Source organism: Scyliorhinus canicula, chromosome 1 (genome assembly GCF_902713615.1).
Source record: "Scyliorhinus canicula chromosome 1, sScyCan1.1, whole genome shotgun sequence".
In the NCBI taxonomy this organism is placed as follows: domain Eukaryota; kingdom Metazoa; phylum Chordata; class Chondrichthyes; order Carcharhiniformes; family Scyliorhinidae; genus Scyliorhinus; species Scyliorhinus canicula.
This window is the reverse complement of record NC_052146.1, coordinates 142,763,143-142,783,595: the sequence shown is the minus strand read 5'-3', so window position 1 is coordinate 142,783,595 and position 20,453 is coordinate 142,763,143. Positions and strand designations below refer to the sequence as shown.

Genomic DNA, 20,453 nt, shown 5'->3' with positions numbered 1-20,453 from the left:
TCTCCTTTGTCTAACTTCCTTGTTACTTCTTCAAAGAACTCTAACAGATTTGTCAGATATGACCTCCCCTTGACGAAGCCGTGCTGACTCTGTCCTATTTTATCATGCACTTCCATGTACTCCGCAATTTCATCTTTAATAATGGACTCTCAAATCTTACCAATGACCAAATCCAGGCTAACCGGCCTATAATTTCCCGTCTTCTGCCTCCCTCCCTTCTTAAACAGTGGTGTTACATTAGCCACTTTCCAGTCTTCTGGGACCCATCCTGCCTCTAGTGATTCCTAAAAGAACACCACCAATGTCTCCACCATCTCCTCGGCTATCTCTTTTCGAATCCTGGGCTGTAGTCCGTCCAGTCCAAGTGATTTATCCACCTTTAGACCTTTTAGTTTCCCCAGAACCTTCTCCTTAGTGATGGTCACTGCACTCACCTCTGCTCCCTGAATCTCCTGGAGCTCTGGCATCCCACTGGTGTCTTCCACCATGAAGACTGATGTAAAGTAACTATTCAGTTCCTCTGCCATTTCTTTGTTTCCTATTATTACTTCTCCAGCCACATTTTCCAGTGATCCAATGTCTATTTTTGCATCTCTCTCCTTTTATATATTGAAAAAATTTCTTCCTATCTTCTTTTATATTACTAGCTAGCTTGCACTCCTATTTCATCTTCTCCCCCTTATTGCTTTTTTAATTGTCCTCTGCTCATTTTTAAAGGCTTCCCAGTCCTCTGGCTTCCCACTAATCCTTGCCATTTTGTATGATTTTTCTTTTGCTTTTATGCTGTCCTAGACTTTCCTTGTCCTCCCCTTAACATGTATCCTCCTCCTTGGGATGAATTTCTGTTGCGCTTCCGAAATATCCCCCCAGAACTCCTGCCATTGCTCTTCCTCTGTCCTCCCTGCTTGGCTCCTTTTCCAATCAACTATGGCCGGCTCATTCCTCATGTCTTTGTAGTTACCCTTATTTAATTGTAATACCGTTACATTTGATTCCAGCTTTTCCCTCTCAAACTAAGAACAAAAGAACAAAGAAAATTACAGCACAGGAACAGGCCCTTCAGCCCTCCCAGCCTGCGCCGATCCAGATCCTTTATCTAAACCTGTCTCCTATTTTCCAAGGTCTACTTCACTCTGTTCCCGCCCGTTCATATACCTGTCCAGATGCATCTTAAATGATGCTATCGTGCCCGCCTCTACCACCTCCGCTGGTAAAGCGTTCCAGGCATCCACCACCCTCTGCATAAAAAACTTTCCACGCACATCTCCCTTAAACTTTCCCCCTCTCACCTTGAAATCGTGACCCCTTGTAACTGACACCACCACTCTTGGAAAAAGCTTGTTGCTATCCACCCTGTCCATAAACAGGAGGTTAAATTCTATCATATTGCAGGCACTACTCCTTAAGTGTTCCTTCACCTTCTGCCTCATTACCCATCACCAAATTCAGAATTGCCTGGCCCCGAGTAGGCTCTATCACAAGTTGCTCCAAAAACCCATCTCTTAAACATTCCACAAATTCCTTTTCTTAGGATCCACTACCAACCTGATTTTCCCAGTCCACCTGCACATTGAAATCCTCCATGATTATTCTACATGCCTTTTCTACATCCTGGTTTATTTTCTGTCCCACATCCTGACTACTGCTTTGGGTCCTGTACATAACTCCCACCAGGGTCCTGGTGTTGTTGCCATCGGCGCTCACAGCCTTTTCCACCATGCCCAGTGCAAGGCGGAGGGTGGGAACCTCCTTCCCACGCGGGGTACAGGGTGTTCCGTCTCTCCTCCGCTGCATCCAGCAGTGTCTCCAGTTCCACAGGGGTGAAACAGGGTGCCGGCTGAAATAAGTGTGTGCAGGGAGTGGAGTGCTTATATGCGGCTGTAGTTTGTCACCCTCTCGAGCATCAATCCCGTCCTCGGCAAATTGGACACCATTTTTCATTGGAATTTATCATGTTCCACGTGCCGTCGATGCTAGCCCATTAACGATTGGTGTATTGCAATGGGAAAGGCGCCAATTTTCCTGTCATTGAACACAACCAATTCAGTCCCGGCGTCAACACATTGGGCGCGATTCTCCGCCCCCCTTGCCGGTTGGGAGAATAGCGGGAGGGCCTCCCGACATTTTTCACGCTCTCCCGCTATTCTCTTCCCCCCCCCTCACCCGACCCACGCCACGAATCGCCGCTCGCCGTTTTTTACGGCGAGCGGCGATTCTCCGCGGCCGATGGGCCGAGCGGCCGGGCCTTTACGCCCGTTTTTTAACGGCAGCAAACACACCTGCTTGCTGCCGTCGTACAAACGGGCGCTAGATGCCCGTTTGGGGCATCCAGAGGCCCGTTTGGGGCAGGCGCACCACTGTTGTGCTCGGGAGGGGACAGGCCTGCGATCGGTGCCCACCGATCGTCGGGCCTGCGTCCAAAAGGGACGCACTATTTCCCCTCCGCCGCCCGACAAGATCCAGCCGCCACATCTTGTCGGGCGGCGGTGGAGCAATGTGGAACCGCGCATGCTCGGGTTCCGTCAATGGCATGATGATGTCACCCGCACATGCGCGGGTCGGAGCCGGCCGCGCATCATCTTGGCGCCCGGCCTTAACGACGGTCGTTAAGGCCACGACACCGTGATGCCCGGGGTCCCGCTCCTAGCCCCGATTGGGGAGGGGGGGGGAGAATCGGGTCCCGGGAACGGGCGTGAAGGCTGCCGTGAAACACGGCCGGTTTCACGGCAGCCTTTACGACTCTCCGCATTTGCGGAGAATCTCGCCCATTATTTCTGAAACAGAAAATCGTAGTCTACATGTCTGGGAGTTAGCCAGCATAGCAGATTAAATGATATTGTTCTTGCAGTTGAATCTGTGACTTTGAGTGTTATTCTTTCAGCCTGAGATGCGACAGTGACCTTGAACCAAAGGTGAGATCTATGGTTGCAGCCTGGCAGACCAGTCTGGTTTGATTCTGTCTATCAGCAAGGAAACTTCCAGCCAGGGTTTCCACACACATTACTTTTTGAATTTATTGATTCAATTGTCTATCGCCATTTGATTCCCACAGCTGTGACCTAAGATTGTAAAATGTATAGGTCAAGTATCCTTAATCCGAAGCCCTTGAAACCAATTGTGTTTCGGTATGCAGATAATTTTGTTTTTCAGATGTACTATAGCTCCTGTATATAGGGGGCCTCCTTAGGTTACATAAGCCCAAGACTAGGTTAGCTATAGTCTACAAATGCGAGGTTGTTTCTCCATTTGCCAACTCTCACACACCCTACATCTTACCTGCTAACGCTTCTTACGGATGTGTTATAATATTGCATTGCTTTATTAACATGATTAAAATGTGTTTGGTTTTTGGGTGCATGGATAAAAGATATTGGACTGTACTTTGTTTCATCCCTGGATCTAATTTTCCTGTTTGCCTGGATTATGTAAGGAGCATAGTTTATGGTTGCTGAGTGGTTTGGTCCCGGTCTCCATCAGAACTATGACAGATCCAACTGCTTTTGTCCAGACCCCGACCAGCACAATAACCCCCAATCCTTCCCACCGTTTCCACTGTCTGGCAACCCCCACCAGCTGCCATCGTCCAGCTACCAGCCTCATTTGTCCAGCACCGCTCCCCCGATCACTATCCTCGTCCAGCCTCTCCTGAGCAATTCCCCCCCCACCCCCCCCAACTTCCACTGTCTCAGCTCCGACCTTCCTTACCTGATTTCCCCCAGCCTCCCTTTTGTTTGGCAGTTTGCAAACCCACCACCACAATGCCCCCCTCCCCTATAACCTCAATCAGCAGCCTCCCCCCCACAAATCCGGCCTCCGCTGTCCTGTTGCCGTGGCCTCAGCTAATCCTCTTTCTGGTTCTGTCATTGGTGCCTCCCCTTTCAGTATCTCTCGGCCTTACCAGTTCTCCCCAGTGCCCCCTCCCCACTACCAGGTTGGACTCCACCAGTCCGCCCCCAAGCCCCTCCTTGGCCTCCCCCCACACCAGCCGCAGCCTCAAATGTCAAAGCCCTGCCATCCCCATCACACCTCTCTCTCCCTGATGGCATGACTGAGATTAAATCACCTTTCGAAGTCCATGAAGTTTCACGTGTCAACCATGCCATCCGCAAATTCCTAACATCACTGGGGAGGGAGGATGAAGTCATAAAGAAAGACATTAGGATCCATTGAAATAAAATTGGTTGGCAGGGAGAAAAATGGACAAGAATTTATGTGATATTCTCCACCTTCTCTGCCTTGTCTGTGTGCACTGCATTAATTCTGCTCTTTTCTACATCAAGGTGATATTATCAAGTATCAATGCATTCCTGGGTTTACTCTGATCGGAAATGAAATATTAACATGTCGTCTGGGAACGCATCTCCAGTTTGAAGGACCACCTCCATCCTGTGAAGGTACATAAAGGGAAAAAAATCATTGAATAACAGTGAATTCTGCATCAGGAGCTAATTGTCGTTGCATTAAATTCCACTTCCAATGTAAATCTCAGTCATGCGTCTATCCTGATGACTTGTTTCCCATTTATTTTGCTTTTAATTTATTTTTTTTATTGTAGTTTTGCCAATATAATCAGCCACAGTTGAGTAACCACCGGTTCACACCTGAGGCTCTGCCACAGCATCCCTGCAGTTTTACATGTGCACTCTCCATGGGTTACTCAAACCATTGATTTACATTTGTTTCATTCGTTTGTAATGAGCAAGTAAGCTGAATCTATTCATGCAAAGTCATTGCTCAAAATAACCATGTAATATGGCGCAGTGGTTAGCACTCTGCCTCACAGCGCTGAGGTCCCAGGTTCGATCCCGACTCTGCATCACTGTCCGTGTGGAGTTTGCACATTCTCGCCGTGTTTGCGTGGGTTTTGCCGCCACAACCCAAAGATGTGCAGGGTAGGTGGATTGGCCATGCTAAATTGCCCCTTAATTGGAAAAAATGTATTGGGTACTCTAAATTTTTAAAAAATATAACCATATAACAGGACTGACATCAACATTAAGGACAGCTTGAGCAGTGCATCCAGGTCAATGAATAGAAGGAATGGTGGTCCCATTGCTAATTATGGGGAGCATGAACAGATATATATAGGACTAACGGTGCTGATTTACAGTGAGAAGCAAATCCTGGCCAGTACACAGCAGGATAACTGACCCATTTGCTGTTTGAATGCAGAACTGCACATAACAGGACTGACTGTGTGAGGCATGTCCCCGGATCTGGCACTGGTTAGCACTGCTGCATCACAACTCCAGGGTCCCGTGTGCAATTCTGGCCGCGGGTGATTGTCTGTGTGAAGTTTGCACTTTCTCCCCGTGTGTGCGTGGGTTTCCTCCGGGTGCTGCGGTTTCCTCCCACAGTCCAAAGATGTGCAGGTTAGGTGGATTGGACATTCTAAATTGTCCCTCAGTGTCCAAAAGGTGAGGTGGGGTTACTAGGTTCGGATGGAGGCTTGGGGTTAAGCAAGGTGCTCTTCAATGGGCCTGTTCAGGCTTGATTGGCCAAATGGCTACCTTCTGCACTGTAAATTCTACGATTCTTTGATCAGTATATAACAGAACTGACTGTGCGAGGAGTGTCTCCAGATCATTATAGAGCAGCACTGACTGTGTGATGAATGCATCCGGATCAGTATTTAACAGGACTGACTGTATGAGGAGTGTCTCTGTATCAGTATATAAGAGGACTGATTGTGTGAGGAGTGTCTCTGGATCAATATATAACAGCACTGACTGTGAGGAGTGTGTCCGGATCAGTATATGACAGGACTGACTGTGAGGAGTGTGTCCGGATCAGTATATAAAAGCACTGACTGTGAGGAATATCCGGATCAGTATATGACAGGACTGACTGTGAGGAGTGTATCCGGATCAGAATATAACAGCACTGACTGTGAGGAGTGTATCCGGGTCAGTACATAACAGGACTGACTGTGAGGAGTGTATCCGGATCAGTATATGACAGAACTGACTGTGAGGAGTGTATCCGGATCAGTATATAACAGCACTGACTGTGAGGAGTGTATCTGGATCAGTACATAACAGGACTGACTGTGAGGAGTGTATCCGGATCAGTATATAACAGCACTGACTGTGAGGAGTGTATCCGGATCTGTATATGACAGGACTGACTGTGTGAGGTGTATCCGGATCTGTATATAACAGCACTGACTGTGAGGAGTGTATCCGGATCAGAATATAGCAGCACTGACTGTGAGGAGTGTATCCGGGTCAGTACATAACAGGACTGACTGTGAGGAGTGTATCCGGATCAGTATATGACAAGACTGTCTGTGTAAGGAGTGTATCCGGATCAGTTTATAACATGTCTGACTGTGTGAGGAGTGCATCCGGAGCAGTATATAACAACACTGATTGTGAGGAGTGTATCCAGGTCAGTATATAACAGCACTGAGTGTGTGAGGAGTGTATCTGGATCAATATATAACAGGACTGTTTGTGAGGAATGTCTCCGGATCAGTACATAACGGCACTGACTGTGAGGAGTGTAACCAGATCTGTATATGACAGCACTGACTGTGAGGAGTGTATCCAGATCTGTATATGACAGGACTGACTGTGAGGAGTGTAACCAGATCTGTATATGACAGGACTGACTGTGAGGAGTGTATCTGGATCAGTATATAACAGGACTGACTGTGAGGAGTGTATCCGGATCAGTATATAACAGGACTGACTGTGAGGAGTGTAACCAGATCTGTATATGACAGGACTGACTGTGAGGAGTGTATCCGGATCAGTATATAGGAGGACTGACTGAGGAGTGTCTCCGGATCACTGTATATTAGAACTGACAGTGAGAGTGATGTTTTGAGTTTGATGTTGTACACTGTCGACACTAGTTCTTCCCCACAGTATCCAAATGTACCAGTTGGTTGGAAACTGAGATTGCTCGCGTGCGGACGTAATTCGAGAACGATTGTGAATGATGCATCCTCAGAACAAAAGGCATATTTGAAAGCATAGTTCAGACATGCTGCCAAATGCCAGACCATGCTTTAATCATCTGCAAGCTCTCACATTGATTATTTTAAGTTATTTAGACTGCCAAAGTGCTTTGGGCTTGGTGCCTTTATGCAAGTTGGGTCTGTGCAGCAAATGAGAGCACCATTATGAAACATTGCTACTTTCCTATTTGAAGGTCACCTGCACATTCATAGAAATGAACAAAAGAAGCATGATTGTCTTTCCCCTTTGCCAAAGCACCGCAGGTTTGCAGTATGCTGCGTGATGTACTGGAGAGAAAACCATTATTCAATGCACAACATCACCACCTATTGCCAGGAAGGTAGAAACGCACAATGAGAAAAACGTCTGGTGCTGAGAAAAAGTGGAAAACCTCAATGCAGGAAGTATCAAAGGGAGCTCTTTTTATGCATAATCGAGAATTTTCTCCGTGAAGGCCGTCAAAAGAGGAGAACAAACAAGATGAGGGGAATGGGATCTCCTAACCCGAGTGGGAGCACAAGGAGCATAAATATTGCCAGCTATCCTTTTCGAAGCACAGTTAAGGTTTAGGATTACGTTTATTGTTGTATTTTAGAAGATGGACTGATAGCGGCACACGGTACTTTAAGCTTTTGAAACAAATCCATCCTTCTCCACAAGGCTGTAAGAAATCTGTATAAAATTACTGTAAACTGTCGCAGTTTAGTTTCCCAAAGGGACAAGTCTACAGTTCAAGTGGTTCCTTTACTCAGCGCTAAATAACTAGTTCAAGTGTTATAAGACAGAATGGAATTGGAAATGGGAAATTTGCATTGATATAATGAGAAGATAAAAGTACTATGATGAAGAAGTGTACAGGGAGCTTTATTTTATGTCGGACTGTGCCATATCTAACCTCGAGTGCCTAATCTGAATGATGATTACTATAAAGAACAAGTGCTTGTTCATTTGAGGATAACATTTCAACAAATAGGCAAACAAAGCAATCAATCTACTAAAAGTAGATGCAGCTTAATCTCAGAAGGTGTTGCAAATACCAGATCTCTTTACCATCCATCTCTCTCAGCAGAGGTCTTCAGGGTTGAGCCATAATTTGATTTTGCTGATTTCTTGTCTCAAATGTAAGTGCCTTGATTCGTCTTTGGAAACTATCTACTGATATAATTCATCTATTGTAAAGAATCAAGTGCTTTGAGTGAATATCATGGCCAGTTGTCATTTCCCATCAGCATCAAAAACTGGGGGGCGCAGTTTCAGATTAAGGGATCTTCCATTTAAGACAAATGAGGAGGAATTTCTTCCTCAATGGTCTTTAACTTTTGCAATTCTCTACCACAGAGAGCAGTGGAGGTGGGGGTCACTGAATATGTTCAAGGCTGAGTTTGATAAATTTTTTGATCTACAATTGTCAAAAGGAGTCAAAGCCTATGGGGGAGCGGCAGGGGAGGGGGGAAGAAAAGTGGATTTGAGGCCACAGCCATGATCCTATTCAATGGTGCAGCTGGCTTGAAGGGCCATATGCCAAGATGCAAGCTGGCTTTTTTTCGTGAGGGGTCGATTGGGCCGGTGGTGCCCTGCATGGGTTTTGGGGGTATGCAGGTGGGCCTAATGATGCCCTCATAGTGAGCTGTAGTTTGGGGGAGGGGGTCAAGGAACATGCTGGGGCCTCCAGAGATTGCGCAAAACTGAGCCAAGTGAGACCTAGGCCTTGCATTCTATCGGTCCTGCCATTGTCAACAGGATTTCTCCTTGATTGCACGCCTCATAGCCGGAAAACCCATTCCTCTCTGTCATTCTCTTTCACTCTTTGTCACTCTCTCTATTTCTCTTTGCCACACTCTCTGTCTCTCTTTCTCGGTCACACTCTTTGCATGCGATTTTTAAAAAAACGAGTCCTTTCTGCACAGTATTAGTGGGGTCGTTCTTGGTGCTAACGCAATCTAATGGCACTGTGTTGCTATTTAGGCCCCTCTCCGGATGCCTCACTTGTCGTAATTTCCTTGCGATCTCACGAAACGTAACGTAACAGCCACTGGGAATCCCAGGAGAGGCCTCTCCCAGGATCTACCGGCATCCCATCCTGATTCCGGCAGGACATGGCCATCAAATCACGCCCTCTGTCTTTTTCTATGTCACACTCTGTGTCTCCCTTTGTTGCTTTCTTTTCAAATGAATAGAGCCGCACTGTGTCTAGTCTCTCATCATAATCACAGTTTTAGTTTTTAATCTATAGTATTATATTGGGGGGAGGTGTTACAGACATTAATCTTTGTGCACCTTCTCCATGCTCTTGGCATCCTCCTCTTTCCCTCTATTTTTCTTCTTTCTGAAAACATTTCTCAAAGACTTTTATGCAGATGTCCACCTAAATAAATTTACCACAAAGACATCTGGCACACTGACCCATCTATTTAAACAGCAAGTTTTATACATGAGAGGGGCGGGTATGGAGGGGTAAAGATCGGTTGGGCAATAAGTAGCAGTTCTAAATAAGGAATCTGGATTGGCGCAGGCTTGGTGAGCTGAAGAGCCTGTTCCTGTGCTATAATGTTCTTTGTTCTTTGATCTATGAAGGGTTCAGCATTTCAAAAATGATTCTGATTGAATTTGCATTATTTTAATTTAAAATGTTTGATATGCTTTTTAAGTAGCCTGTTCAAGTTTAGCTTTTACCATTATTAACATTGGGCAAACTTTTCCGCTGCCTGCCTCCGGCAACAGGGTTCCCGATGCAGCAGAGAATTGGGCTCCTGATGCTCCGGACCCTTGTTGGCGACGGGATTGGGGTTCGCACCCACTTAACAGGTCGGGCACCATATTCTCCGGCCCTTGTGATTCTCCGGTTCTCTGGGCCTTAATTGTCTGGATGAAAATCACAACAAGTATTCCCATGATTGACCATACAGCCTGAAACTGGAGCAACCTAACCACTTGTTGCCGGCAGATGTTTCCTGCAGATTCCATAATTAACAATGTCACATTAATGTAATATTGACTTGTGGGTTTGTATAGTATGAAATTGAAAGGGGCAAATTAAAACACAATGCAGTTGAGAGGTGGGGTGATCTTTTCTTTTCTGTCAATATACATGGCACCTGGGATAACGTTCAAATCTGGACAAAACATTAAAATGCAAATGTACTTTCCAGACATATCTTTGAGAAGCCTTTAAAATGCAATAGACCTTTCCTGTGGTTAATGCTGCACCTCTTCAAATAATTAAACAAACTGGGCGGGATTCTCCGCGATCGGCGCGATGGCCTGACTCCGGCGTCAAAAACGGCGCAAACCACTCTGGTGTCGGGCCGACCAGAAGTAGCTAAATTCTCCGAGCTTCCAGGGGCAGGGCTGGCCGGAGGGGTTGGCACCGTGCCAGCCGGCACCGAAGGGACTGCGTGAGTTAACGCATGCTCATAATCACTGACGTGGTTCCGCGCATGCGCAGACCGGCCGGTGTATACTGGCGCATGTGCAGAGGGGTGTCTTCTCCGCGCCAGCCATGGCGGAGCCCTACAGGGGCCGGCGCGGAAGGAAGAAGTGTGCCCATGGCACAGGCCCGCCCACAGATCGGTGGGCCCCGATCATGGAACAGGCCACCGTGCCCCCCCCCCAGGGTCGGATCCCCCTGCCACCCCCCCCGAGGACCATGCCAGCCCATGTGAAACCATGTCCAATGTCCAATCCACGCCGGCGGGACTTGCCAAAAATGGGTGGCCGCTCGGCCCATCGGGGCCCGGAGAATTGCCGGGGGGGGGGCGCTGCCAACAGCCCCAACCGGCGTGGCGTGAATCCTACCCCCCGCCCGAAAACCATCGCAAGAGAATACAGCAGTCGGCGACGGGGCGGGATTCACGCTGCCCCCTGGGAATTCTCCGACCCAGCGGGCTGTCGGAGAATCCCGCCCACTGTTGCACAGTAGGACTTGCAGACTTTTCAGTTTCAGAGTACAACTGCAGAATATGGGCGAGATTTACCCATCAAGCCGCCACGTGTTTTCTGGCGTCGGAGGCAGCCGACCAGCAAGAGATACTGGTCCTGCTGTTGTCGATGGTATTTCTCGTAGACTGCACACCTCATTTCCGGGAAACCCGTGCGCCGGCGTTAGACCAGAACATCCTACCAGCTGGTAAATCCCTCCTGTTCTGTGTGAAGTATCCTATCATGATGACATTTGAATGGGTGAAAATGGGATCTTATTGTTTGACAATGGCCTAATAGTCAGAAACCATTTGTGCGTACATTAGACAGAGACACTCTGGCCATAAGACCGAATCTCGATTTCATGGAAGTACATTAAATAAGACAAATTTGTGGAGCAGGAAGAGGAACAAGATCCTGCCAAAGAACCACCGGTGGGCAGATATTTCGGGTTGACCTTACCTATTCATTTGAGGACTTGGACCAGGTTCTCGCTACAGGGGATCAAATGCACTTGGACTGGAGTGGAGCAAGAAAAATCCGCTACTACAAGAAATAAGCTTCAATTAATTTTTTCTCCATAAATCCCAGGCGCTATTCTTCAGTGAACCAAAAGGAATTACAAGTCTGCAACATTTCATGGCTACGGGTGCGATTTCACAGGAACGGGTCCCATTTTGGTCGTGGTTAGCGGGTGTTTCTCGGCACATGCAGTGCCGAGAATGACCCCGCTATGAAACAGCGAGGAATAACCTGCCGATGCCACATTGACCTCTATTTCCTGTACTGACAGCTTCCAGAGCCCCCCAAACGCTCCAACTTACTTGTTAGGGGGTCCTAAAGCCCCCCCCTCACCCCACCTCATAGGGGCAGGGAACCCTTGGGTCTGATCTCTGGCATAGGCAACCTGGGAACCTTGGCACTGCTAACCTGGCATCCTGGCAGTGCCTGTCAGTGTCACCTGGGCAGTGCCAAGGTGGTTCTGCCAGGGTGCCTGTGTGATACCGCCAAGATCCCAGGCTGGCAACGCCAAGGTGCCTGGGTGCCAGTCGCACTGCTAGGGTACTGCCAAGCCCAGAGAATGACCACCCAGGGGCATTATATGGCCTGGAAACCTCCCCCCCCACACTCTCTCTTCCCCCCCCCACACTCTCTCTTTCCCCCCCCCTCCCCCCCGTTGCACCAAGTGATTAATACACACTCCTGTATGCTTCACCTGACGCTGGTGTCTACGTATTTACATTGTGGACCTTGTGCGCCCTATTCATGTACTAAATGATCTTTTGAGCTGCTCGCAGAAAAATACTTTTCACTGTACGTGACAATAAACAAAAGCAATCCACGTTTGTGTGGACCAGTGCTAAACAGCGCCATGGAGAGGTCTCCCAGACACCAGCATTCATTCCCAGAGCTCAGGAACATCGAGTGCCTAACTGCAAGGGTGAGATCCAGGACGCGATGCCTCGTGAGATCTCATTAGATCTCGGGCACGACAGGGACATTAGATTGTGCCCTTCACTTCTGGGAATGCAAGTGTGATGGAGAACTCCTGAATTTTTACGGGCATGCTATTTTTTTGTTGATTGGGTGTGTGCATTGTGGTTTGTAATAATATAAACATTTAGGACGCGATTGTCCGGAAAAATATCCAAGCGGGAATTGCCACGAGCTTCTCGGCGCATGGCCCAGTGAGGGCGGCAACACAATTCAACGTTAATTGGTCCACTTAACAAGGCCTCACCTCCCGCAGTGTTCGAGCACATTGTTCAGGCATAAAGGCGTGATTGGGATGCTAAGCAATAACTCCCACATGCTACATGGCACGCCCATCCACGGGAATCCACTTGGCGTGTGTCAAGTTCTCACTTAACCACAATTGCCAATTCCTTATGAGCAATAGCCTTCAGCCACACGGCCAGAGGCCTCAGCAGTCGGTGGAGGTTATGGGTGATCGGTGGGGCAGACGGGCAGTGAAAAGGGTTGCCCCCGGAATGGAGTTTGGATCCAGGGGTTTGCATGGTGGTGCTGTGAGCGATTGCTCCGTGGGTGACCTCCCAACGCCTTCCCCCAACACCCCATGGCGGTCCACTCCTGCGGAGGTTGCATTCCCCCACCCCCCGCCGAGCACTGGGGTGATAGTCCCAGTGTCCCCGGACTCTTTTTCTGAGAGCAAAGATGGCTACTTACCTCCTCAGCTCCTCAGAGAAGCTCTTCCACCAGGTTCACGTTTTTAAAAAGAAGTACCAATCAGCACCAGCGTGAATACTTGCTCAAGAGGCCGATGAATGATGGAGGCCGTTGGATATGGGGTCGTTCTCGTTGATTGCAGGGAAATGGGGCTCACGTGGTGAAAATCGGTTTCTTGCCACGCAATGGCGAGGTCCCGATTTTGCCTTTGGGAGTGGGCTGTTTGCATCGCAAACTGTTTGGCTCCCGGCACGGATCTCGTTTTTGGCCTCTCCCGCTATTCACACTCATTACGCTTGAGCGAGAGCGCAACAAGGCCGGAGAATCACGCCCTTATTGTTCATTTGTGAAAAAAAAATAAGGAAAAACCTACCATTTCTGTTCTTGCCAGCTAGAGGACTCTGTGAGTAAACTTTTAAAAGAAGTACCTACCTTCGCTCAGTCGAGAGGTCAGAAAGTGGGAAGTGGAAAAGTGCAGAGCAAAGTCATCGTTATTCATACTTCTGCTGGTACTGTATTTGGCATTTGTATAATGGCAATGGGCAGCTAAACACCACTGTCGCCTGATATTCCTTCTCATTTCCCAGCCTTTTGTCCATGACTGGATTCACAGTAAATTCCCACAATTTTCTGTCAGCTGAGCAACCCAGGTTCGGACAACTCTCCATCCAAATCAAAGGCCCATTCTTGTTCCGCATAGCCAAATGGCAGCACACTTGGTACAAATCATCTTTGCAGTCTGTTGATTTCGGTGAACATTTGCCTACATCTCTTTGAGAAAGAGCGTGAGTGCAATGGTGAATGAAAGAGACAGAAATGGGGGGGGGGGGGGGGGACAAAAAAGATGACAAGGCCCTGGAGAAGGTTCAGAAATGGTTAATTAAGATAATAAGAGAGGTGGGAAACATAACTTGATGAAGAACAGAGAGAATAGGGCTCTGTTTATTTAAAGAAAGAGGGTTCAGAGAAGATCTGGCAGAGATGTTCAAAATAGATATGGTAAATTGAAGAAAATTATTTCCACTGTTCAAAGAGTCAATAACTAGAGAGCAAAAATTTAAGCCTATCATTGAAAGAAGGAAGGGAGCTGTGTGGAGTTTATTATTTACATGCGGAAGGTTGCTGGAATATGGAATGTTCTATTAGGAGCAATGGTGGGAACAGAATTCATTAGAGCTTTGAAAGACGAACTTAATAAGTAATTGAAGTCAAAAAACAAGGTCTGCAGAAAGGGCAGGGGAGTAGTACTAACAGAGTAGATTCTTTTCGAGAGGCAGCATGGGCTCACCTTCCCCTGTGCTGTAAAACTCTCTGAACCTATGACTAACAGGTCTTCAATCTCTATTTGGAAAAGTGACCAGAAAGAAAAAGCTAAAACGAGGAGAATGATTCATGAAGGTCACAGGGCTCCATTTTACAACCTCTCTCTGGGACCACTTCATATCATGTGGAAGTGCCCTGAGATGCATTTGGTGTGGGGTTGGGCAGCGTTGAACAAATAGTCAGTGAGCAATTTGAATGTATCATTATAAATAAACCATCAGGGCTCATTCACTCCACTGAACAGAGTCCATATGCTCAGTAACAACTGTCAATCCTATGATTTAGTTGAACCGAGCATACTTACTTGTGCTGCAGTATGTATTTTTGTAGCTGCTGCTGACTGCGCGGTATTTGTCGCTGTCTCAGAACAAAGCGCACAGAAGATGACATTAATGTAGGTTGATCTGTGGCGAAGAATGAACTTGAACTGAGTGCCTGAAATAATGTCAGGTCTGTAAATTGAAAATGCTGCCTGGATGTGATTACCGTTGTAGCAGCAGGGGGGTGGGGTGAATCTTAAACTGTGAAAAATGATACCACCTAACTGAAAGCAGACTGGGAACCAATATGCATAACGTCGAAATAAAGTGAGATGTATGCTCATACTATAATTCATATCAGTACTATTCTGCTCACTTGTATTTTATGCAGTTTTATTTTGGGGCTTGCCACGTGATGTTTCCTCTGTTTGCGCCCTTTTGTAGTCCTCCTCTTACACTTAGCAATTTGGCTGTTAATCCTCTGCCAATCCAGCTGCCAATAAATAAAAGGAAAAATAAATATTTGCATTTATCATACAGCTTTCATGGCCTCAGGGCATCTCAAAGCACATTACAAACACAAGAGATTTTGTTTTCTGGAATGTAATCGCTTGTTGTGACCTGGGAAATGCAACAAGTCAATATGTGCACTGTCAGCTCCACGAACAGCAACGTGGTAATAATTAGATAATCCGTTTTATCAGTGAAAAGTTGGTTGAGGGATTAAACATTGACCAAGGACACTGGGGTGAACTCCCCAGCTCTTCCTTGAAATAGAGCTGTGGCATCTTCTACATCAGCTTAGAGGGCAGATGGGGGCCTTGGCTTACTACCTCATACAAAAGAAGACACTTCTGACAGTGCATTGGCCCGTCAGTACTTCACCCGGGTATCAGTCTCGGTGATGTGCTCCAGCCTTTGTAGTGGGACTTGGATCTATAACTTTCTGACTAAGTAACAAGGCTAAAATGTGCAAGAGTGGCCTGGGGATTGAAAGAGTTTCCCATTCTCCCTTTGCAGGCACCAGGACCTGGAATGTGCCTGTCTACTCCTGAGTGTCTCCCTCAGTTTTGTTGGAGCACAGCAACTCGGTGAACAAGTGATTGAATCTGCATGAAACCACTCCCGGGAGGTTAACCTTAGTAATTTGAATAAAAATACAGAACACATCTGATTATTCTAATCTCTTCAAACCCTTATTCCTGCATTAAATTCATTGCAACATTTATCATTTTAATATCTTAATTAAAGTCAAATGGATGAAAATGATGTGGATATACCCTTATTTCGCTCACTTTAGAGTTCAGACAGCCACCATAATGTGAAAATATAATAGATAATGCTTGGCCATGCTTGACTCATTTCAGTGTTCATGATACCCATGACCTTACCAAAACCCATGCAGTGTAGGAAGCTGTTTCCCACCAAGTGGCCTCACAATTCAATTAACCCACTATCTTTTATAAGTATTACTGACCCATCCTGCCGATGGGATTTTATTTACCATGGGTTGGTGTGATACAGTGTGAAATGACTTCATGACATCTTTAAAATTATAACGCCCTCTAAAAGCAAATAAGGGGTCATATTTGGCAGAATTGGGGATTGCTTCCATTGAGTGATTAGGTTCAATATCTTTTTCATATCAGTACGGTGATTGCTCAGAGAGCATTTATGTCAAGCTCAATTTTCCTGGAGCACCTGTTGAAGTGAGCTCAGAAGTTTTAAACGATGAACCCATATTTCTAAGGCACTGTTTTTCTCAATTTATGGACTTCTTTGTCCATACATAATGAATAAATAAGGTTGTAAAGATTCTGAGCTCATTGGGTGATATGAATTGGTACAGAGTCATCCGACAGAAACATCATCTTCACAATTTTACAGCCTGGTACCACCTGGCGGGAGCTTGGGCCCACGGCCACGGTGGCTTTCCTGGTGGGAGGGGCGGGGGGATCCGACTCTGGGGTAGGGCTGTACGACGGCCAGGCCCGCGTGATCGGGGGCACGTGCGATCTGGAGGGGGCCTACTTCATTCCGCAGGGCCTGCAGTGTCGCTGCACCATGTTGCGCGGCACTGCCGCGGAAACAGCCACCACGCACATGCGCAGACCTGCGCCGGCAATGCAGGGCTGCTTATCGGCGCCGGAGCAGCGCGCAGCACTCCGGTACCGTACTGGCCCCCTGTGGCCCACAGAATTGCTGAGCCAAGAGGCCCATTGACGCCGGCATGAAACACTCCGGTAGTTACGCCAGCGTCAACACTTGGCCGGTATTTTGGAGAATCCCGGCCCAGGTTTTAACACAACCTCATGCCCAAACATAAAACAGCTTCATGGGACTTGCAGTGAAAAAACAAATGCAGCAAAATCTGCTGCATTTTCCGTGTGATTCTGAAGACTGTCCCAGTTTGCTGTCTCCGCAAAGTCGGCAAACTAACATAGTTCAGAGTTGAACTATGTGGTGGTATGAATGTGAGCACTGCCATTGGTGCAGAGCATGGGTTTCCCATTGGCTCTGGCTGGACATGTGCCTCTCGTCTGATTGGCTGGGACTAGCCATGTGACTTCTCACCAATTGGTCGAGAGGCAAGTAGACCCCGCCTCCGAGGCGGGGTATAAGTACCCAGAGTTCCCGGCGGCCGGCCTTTCTCTGTAGTCGACCACCGGGCTAACAACTAGCTGATTAAGGTCACAGTTTGGATTTAATCGTGTCTCGAGTCCAATTGATGGTACATCAAACTATAATAGAATGAATCTGTCTGCCCATTGAGTCATTGCCAGATGATGATTGCTCATCATTCATGTTAAGTAGCTGGCACCCACTGTTCACTCTGTGTACAAATGTTTCAGTGAGTGAGTGATCTTTTGCTCCACAAAACAAGGACCCACAAGCTCTAGGGAATGTTTGGTTCACTATACTCGTGTCAAAAAGACCATTGAGGATGTTTCTCAAAATAATGTTTTTTCTCATTTGATGTGCAATGATGATATGATAAAATTATGTCTGTAATTAATATTTTGACCTTATGACTTTCAGCACACTGCCCAATGAACGAGATTCACACGGATTCTTCAGGAGTCATATTGAGTCAAGGCTTCCCAGGAAATTATCCACATTTTCAGACCTGCTCATGGATTATTAAGGTGGATCCAGGTTTCAACATCACACTTCTAATCGAGTTCTTCCAGAGTGAAAGACAATTTGATGAACTGGAAATATTTGACGGTACATAAAATTAGAGTTATTAAATATTTATGTTGACCTGCTCTAGATACATTGTACCTTTTTTATAACAGGGGCCTTATTAAGGACTAAATTCAATCTGAAACATAGTTACATGGCTTTTGTTAACTCTCCAACATGTCACTCAAATTCTGTAAACCCAAATGTTCAACTTATAGAAGATAGCCCAGTACAGTTTGATCCTTACATTGTCGAATTTTCCATATTCATTAAGAAGTGTGTGGGATACTGGTCGTTATTTTTCATCCATTCCCCATTCCTGCCCAGAAAGAGACAAATTTCAATCCTTCTGCAACACCCTGCATGATATTCATAAGTTCAACGTGGATCGTATATCAATCCTGGGATATTCCGATCATTATGGTTTCTCTACCACACTGTGCAGTGCATTTACTCACAGCCCACTCAGAGAATTTGTTGGGCTGGATTCTTTGACCCCCCCCCCCCCCCGCTGGTTCGGAGAATCGCTGGGGGTCGGTGCCCCGCCATCCTCCAAATTCTCCGGCCCCCCAAAAATCGGCCCAGCGTGAGTCGCACCACCCGCCTCGGAGAATGGCGGGGTCCGGCGTGACTCAATGGGCCCCGGGGCTGCCCGAATTCTCCAGCCCGCGATGGGCCGAAGTACCACCCGTCTTTTGCCAGTGCCGCCGGCGTAAATTGGAATAGGTCCTTACCAACGGGACCTGGCGGCGCGGGCGGGGGATCTGGCTCCTGGAGGTGCCTCCACGGTGGCCTGGCCCGCGATCGGGGCCCACCGATCCGCGGGCGGGCCTGCGCCGTGGGGGCACTTTATCCTTCCGCACCGGAGGCTGTACCGGTCCGCCATTCCCGGCCATCCCCATCTATTAAACGGTTGTTGCACTGGTTTTCTGCAGATAAGAAAGTAGTGGATGATGAAAGGTTGTGACATATTTCAATAGCCATCAAATGTTTGGGTGTGTATACATTCGGCAATTGCCTTTTGAATAAGGCTCCAGTTGCGTCTTGCTGTTTTAATTTTAATGGGCAGAATACCTCAGTACCAAATCCAAAGATTTGGCATTCACCCATCTTCTAGTTGTTGACAGTTGCAGTTAGGTTAACTCTACATAGCACGGTTGCTTCACAGTTCCAGGGTCCCAGGTTCGATTCCCGGCTTGGGTCACTGTCTGTAGAGTCTGCATGGTCTCTCTATGTCTGCATGGGTTTCCTCCGGGTGCTCCCGTTTCCCCCATATGTCCCGAAAGATGTGCTGTTAGGTAATTTGGACATTCTGAATTCTCCGTCCGTGTACCCGAACAGGTGCCGGAGTGTGGCGACTGGGGGCTTTTCACAGTAACTTCATTACAGTGTTAATCATAGAATTTACAGTGCAGTAGAAGGCCATTTGGCCCATCGAGTCTGCGCCGGCCCTTGGAAAGAGCACCCCACTTAAGCCCACACCTCCACCCTATCCCAGTAACCCCACCTAACCTTTTTGGACACTAAGGGCGATTTAGTATGGCCAATCCACCCAACCTGCACATCCCTGGACTGTGGGAGGAAACCGGAGCGGACAATGGAAGCCCACGCAGACAAGGGGAGAACGCGCACAGACAGTGACCCAAGCCGGGAATCGAACCCTGGACCCCGGCGCCGCAAAACAACCATGCCAACCACTGTAAGCCTTCTTGTGACAATAAAGATTATTATATTATCTAATACATGTAGAACAAGAAAAACATTATTAACATAACTTTCCTACGTAACCACTTTGAGGCCTCTGTTTAAGCCCTCACATTTATAGCTCTTTGTGCTTTGTGGTATCCTTAGTTGCCATGGTACCATGCAAAATTAATTGACTATTAAATACAAATGGAGCGTTATTACGTAAAAATTATTATATTAATTATATTGAAAGCCAGGTGCTGTGTGCACATTTCACCCAAATGATTGATAATGTTGTTATCCGCAGGCTCCTCAAGTCAAAAGCCCTTGCTGATCTCACTTAGCGGCAACTACACGTCTCCAATAACAGTTGTCAGCTCGGGCAATAAAGTATACCTCCGCTGGTCATCTGATCATGCCACCAGTCGAAAAGGCTTTAAGATCCATTATTCAGGTTAGTAAATATGTGGGACAGTTCTCCATTAGCCATGCCGTGGACTCGAATGTCTCCCTTGGATTTTGCGTGAGCCATGAGTTGGAGTGGAGGGATCCAGTGAAAGACGTATTTTTTAGTTGATGACCACCGTCTATTTTGCAAGAGTCCTAAATGTTCTCTGTCATTCTCAGCAATTAGGGGCCTAATTGAACGACACCATAGCACCTGACTCAGGATGCGACAAGGCTGTTAAATTGCACAAGAGGCCTCTCGTGAGATTTACGATGCTCGGGACGCCACACCAGATCAAACAAGATCCCGCGAGGCGTTGTGATCTGGGATCCAGATTTGCATGTTTAAGTGCACAGTTAAGAATACCTAAATATGTCTGTGCTGGATTCTTGAGAGGCCCGGGATCAAACACCTGCCCCTGGCAGTCCTCAACATGGTGACGTTTAGCGCCAGCCCACACAAACTTGGACCAGGCATAAC

General features: G+C 47.2%; 1 protein-coding gene across 1 annotated transcript in view; it reads left to right on the top strand.

Moving 5' to 3' along the window:
- Positions 1–20,453, top strand: part of csmd2 (CUB and Sushi multiple domains 2) — a 2,254,685-nt gene that overhangs the window by 2,079,676 nt on the left and 154,556 nt on the right. The window contains exons 46-48 of the mRNA XM_038801178.1: positions 4,281–4,394; positions 17,693–17,881; positions 19,833–19,979. Coding sequence (XP_038657106.1) covers positions 4,281–4,394; positions 17,693–17,881; positions 19,833–19,979 — 450 coding nt within the window. The remainder of the gene's footprint in view (positions 1–4,280; positions 4,395–17,692; positions 17,882–19,832; positions 19,980–20,453) is intronic.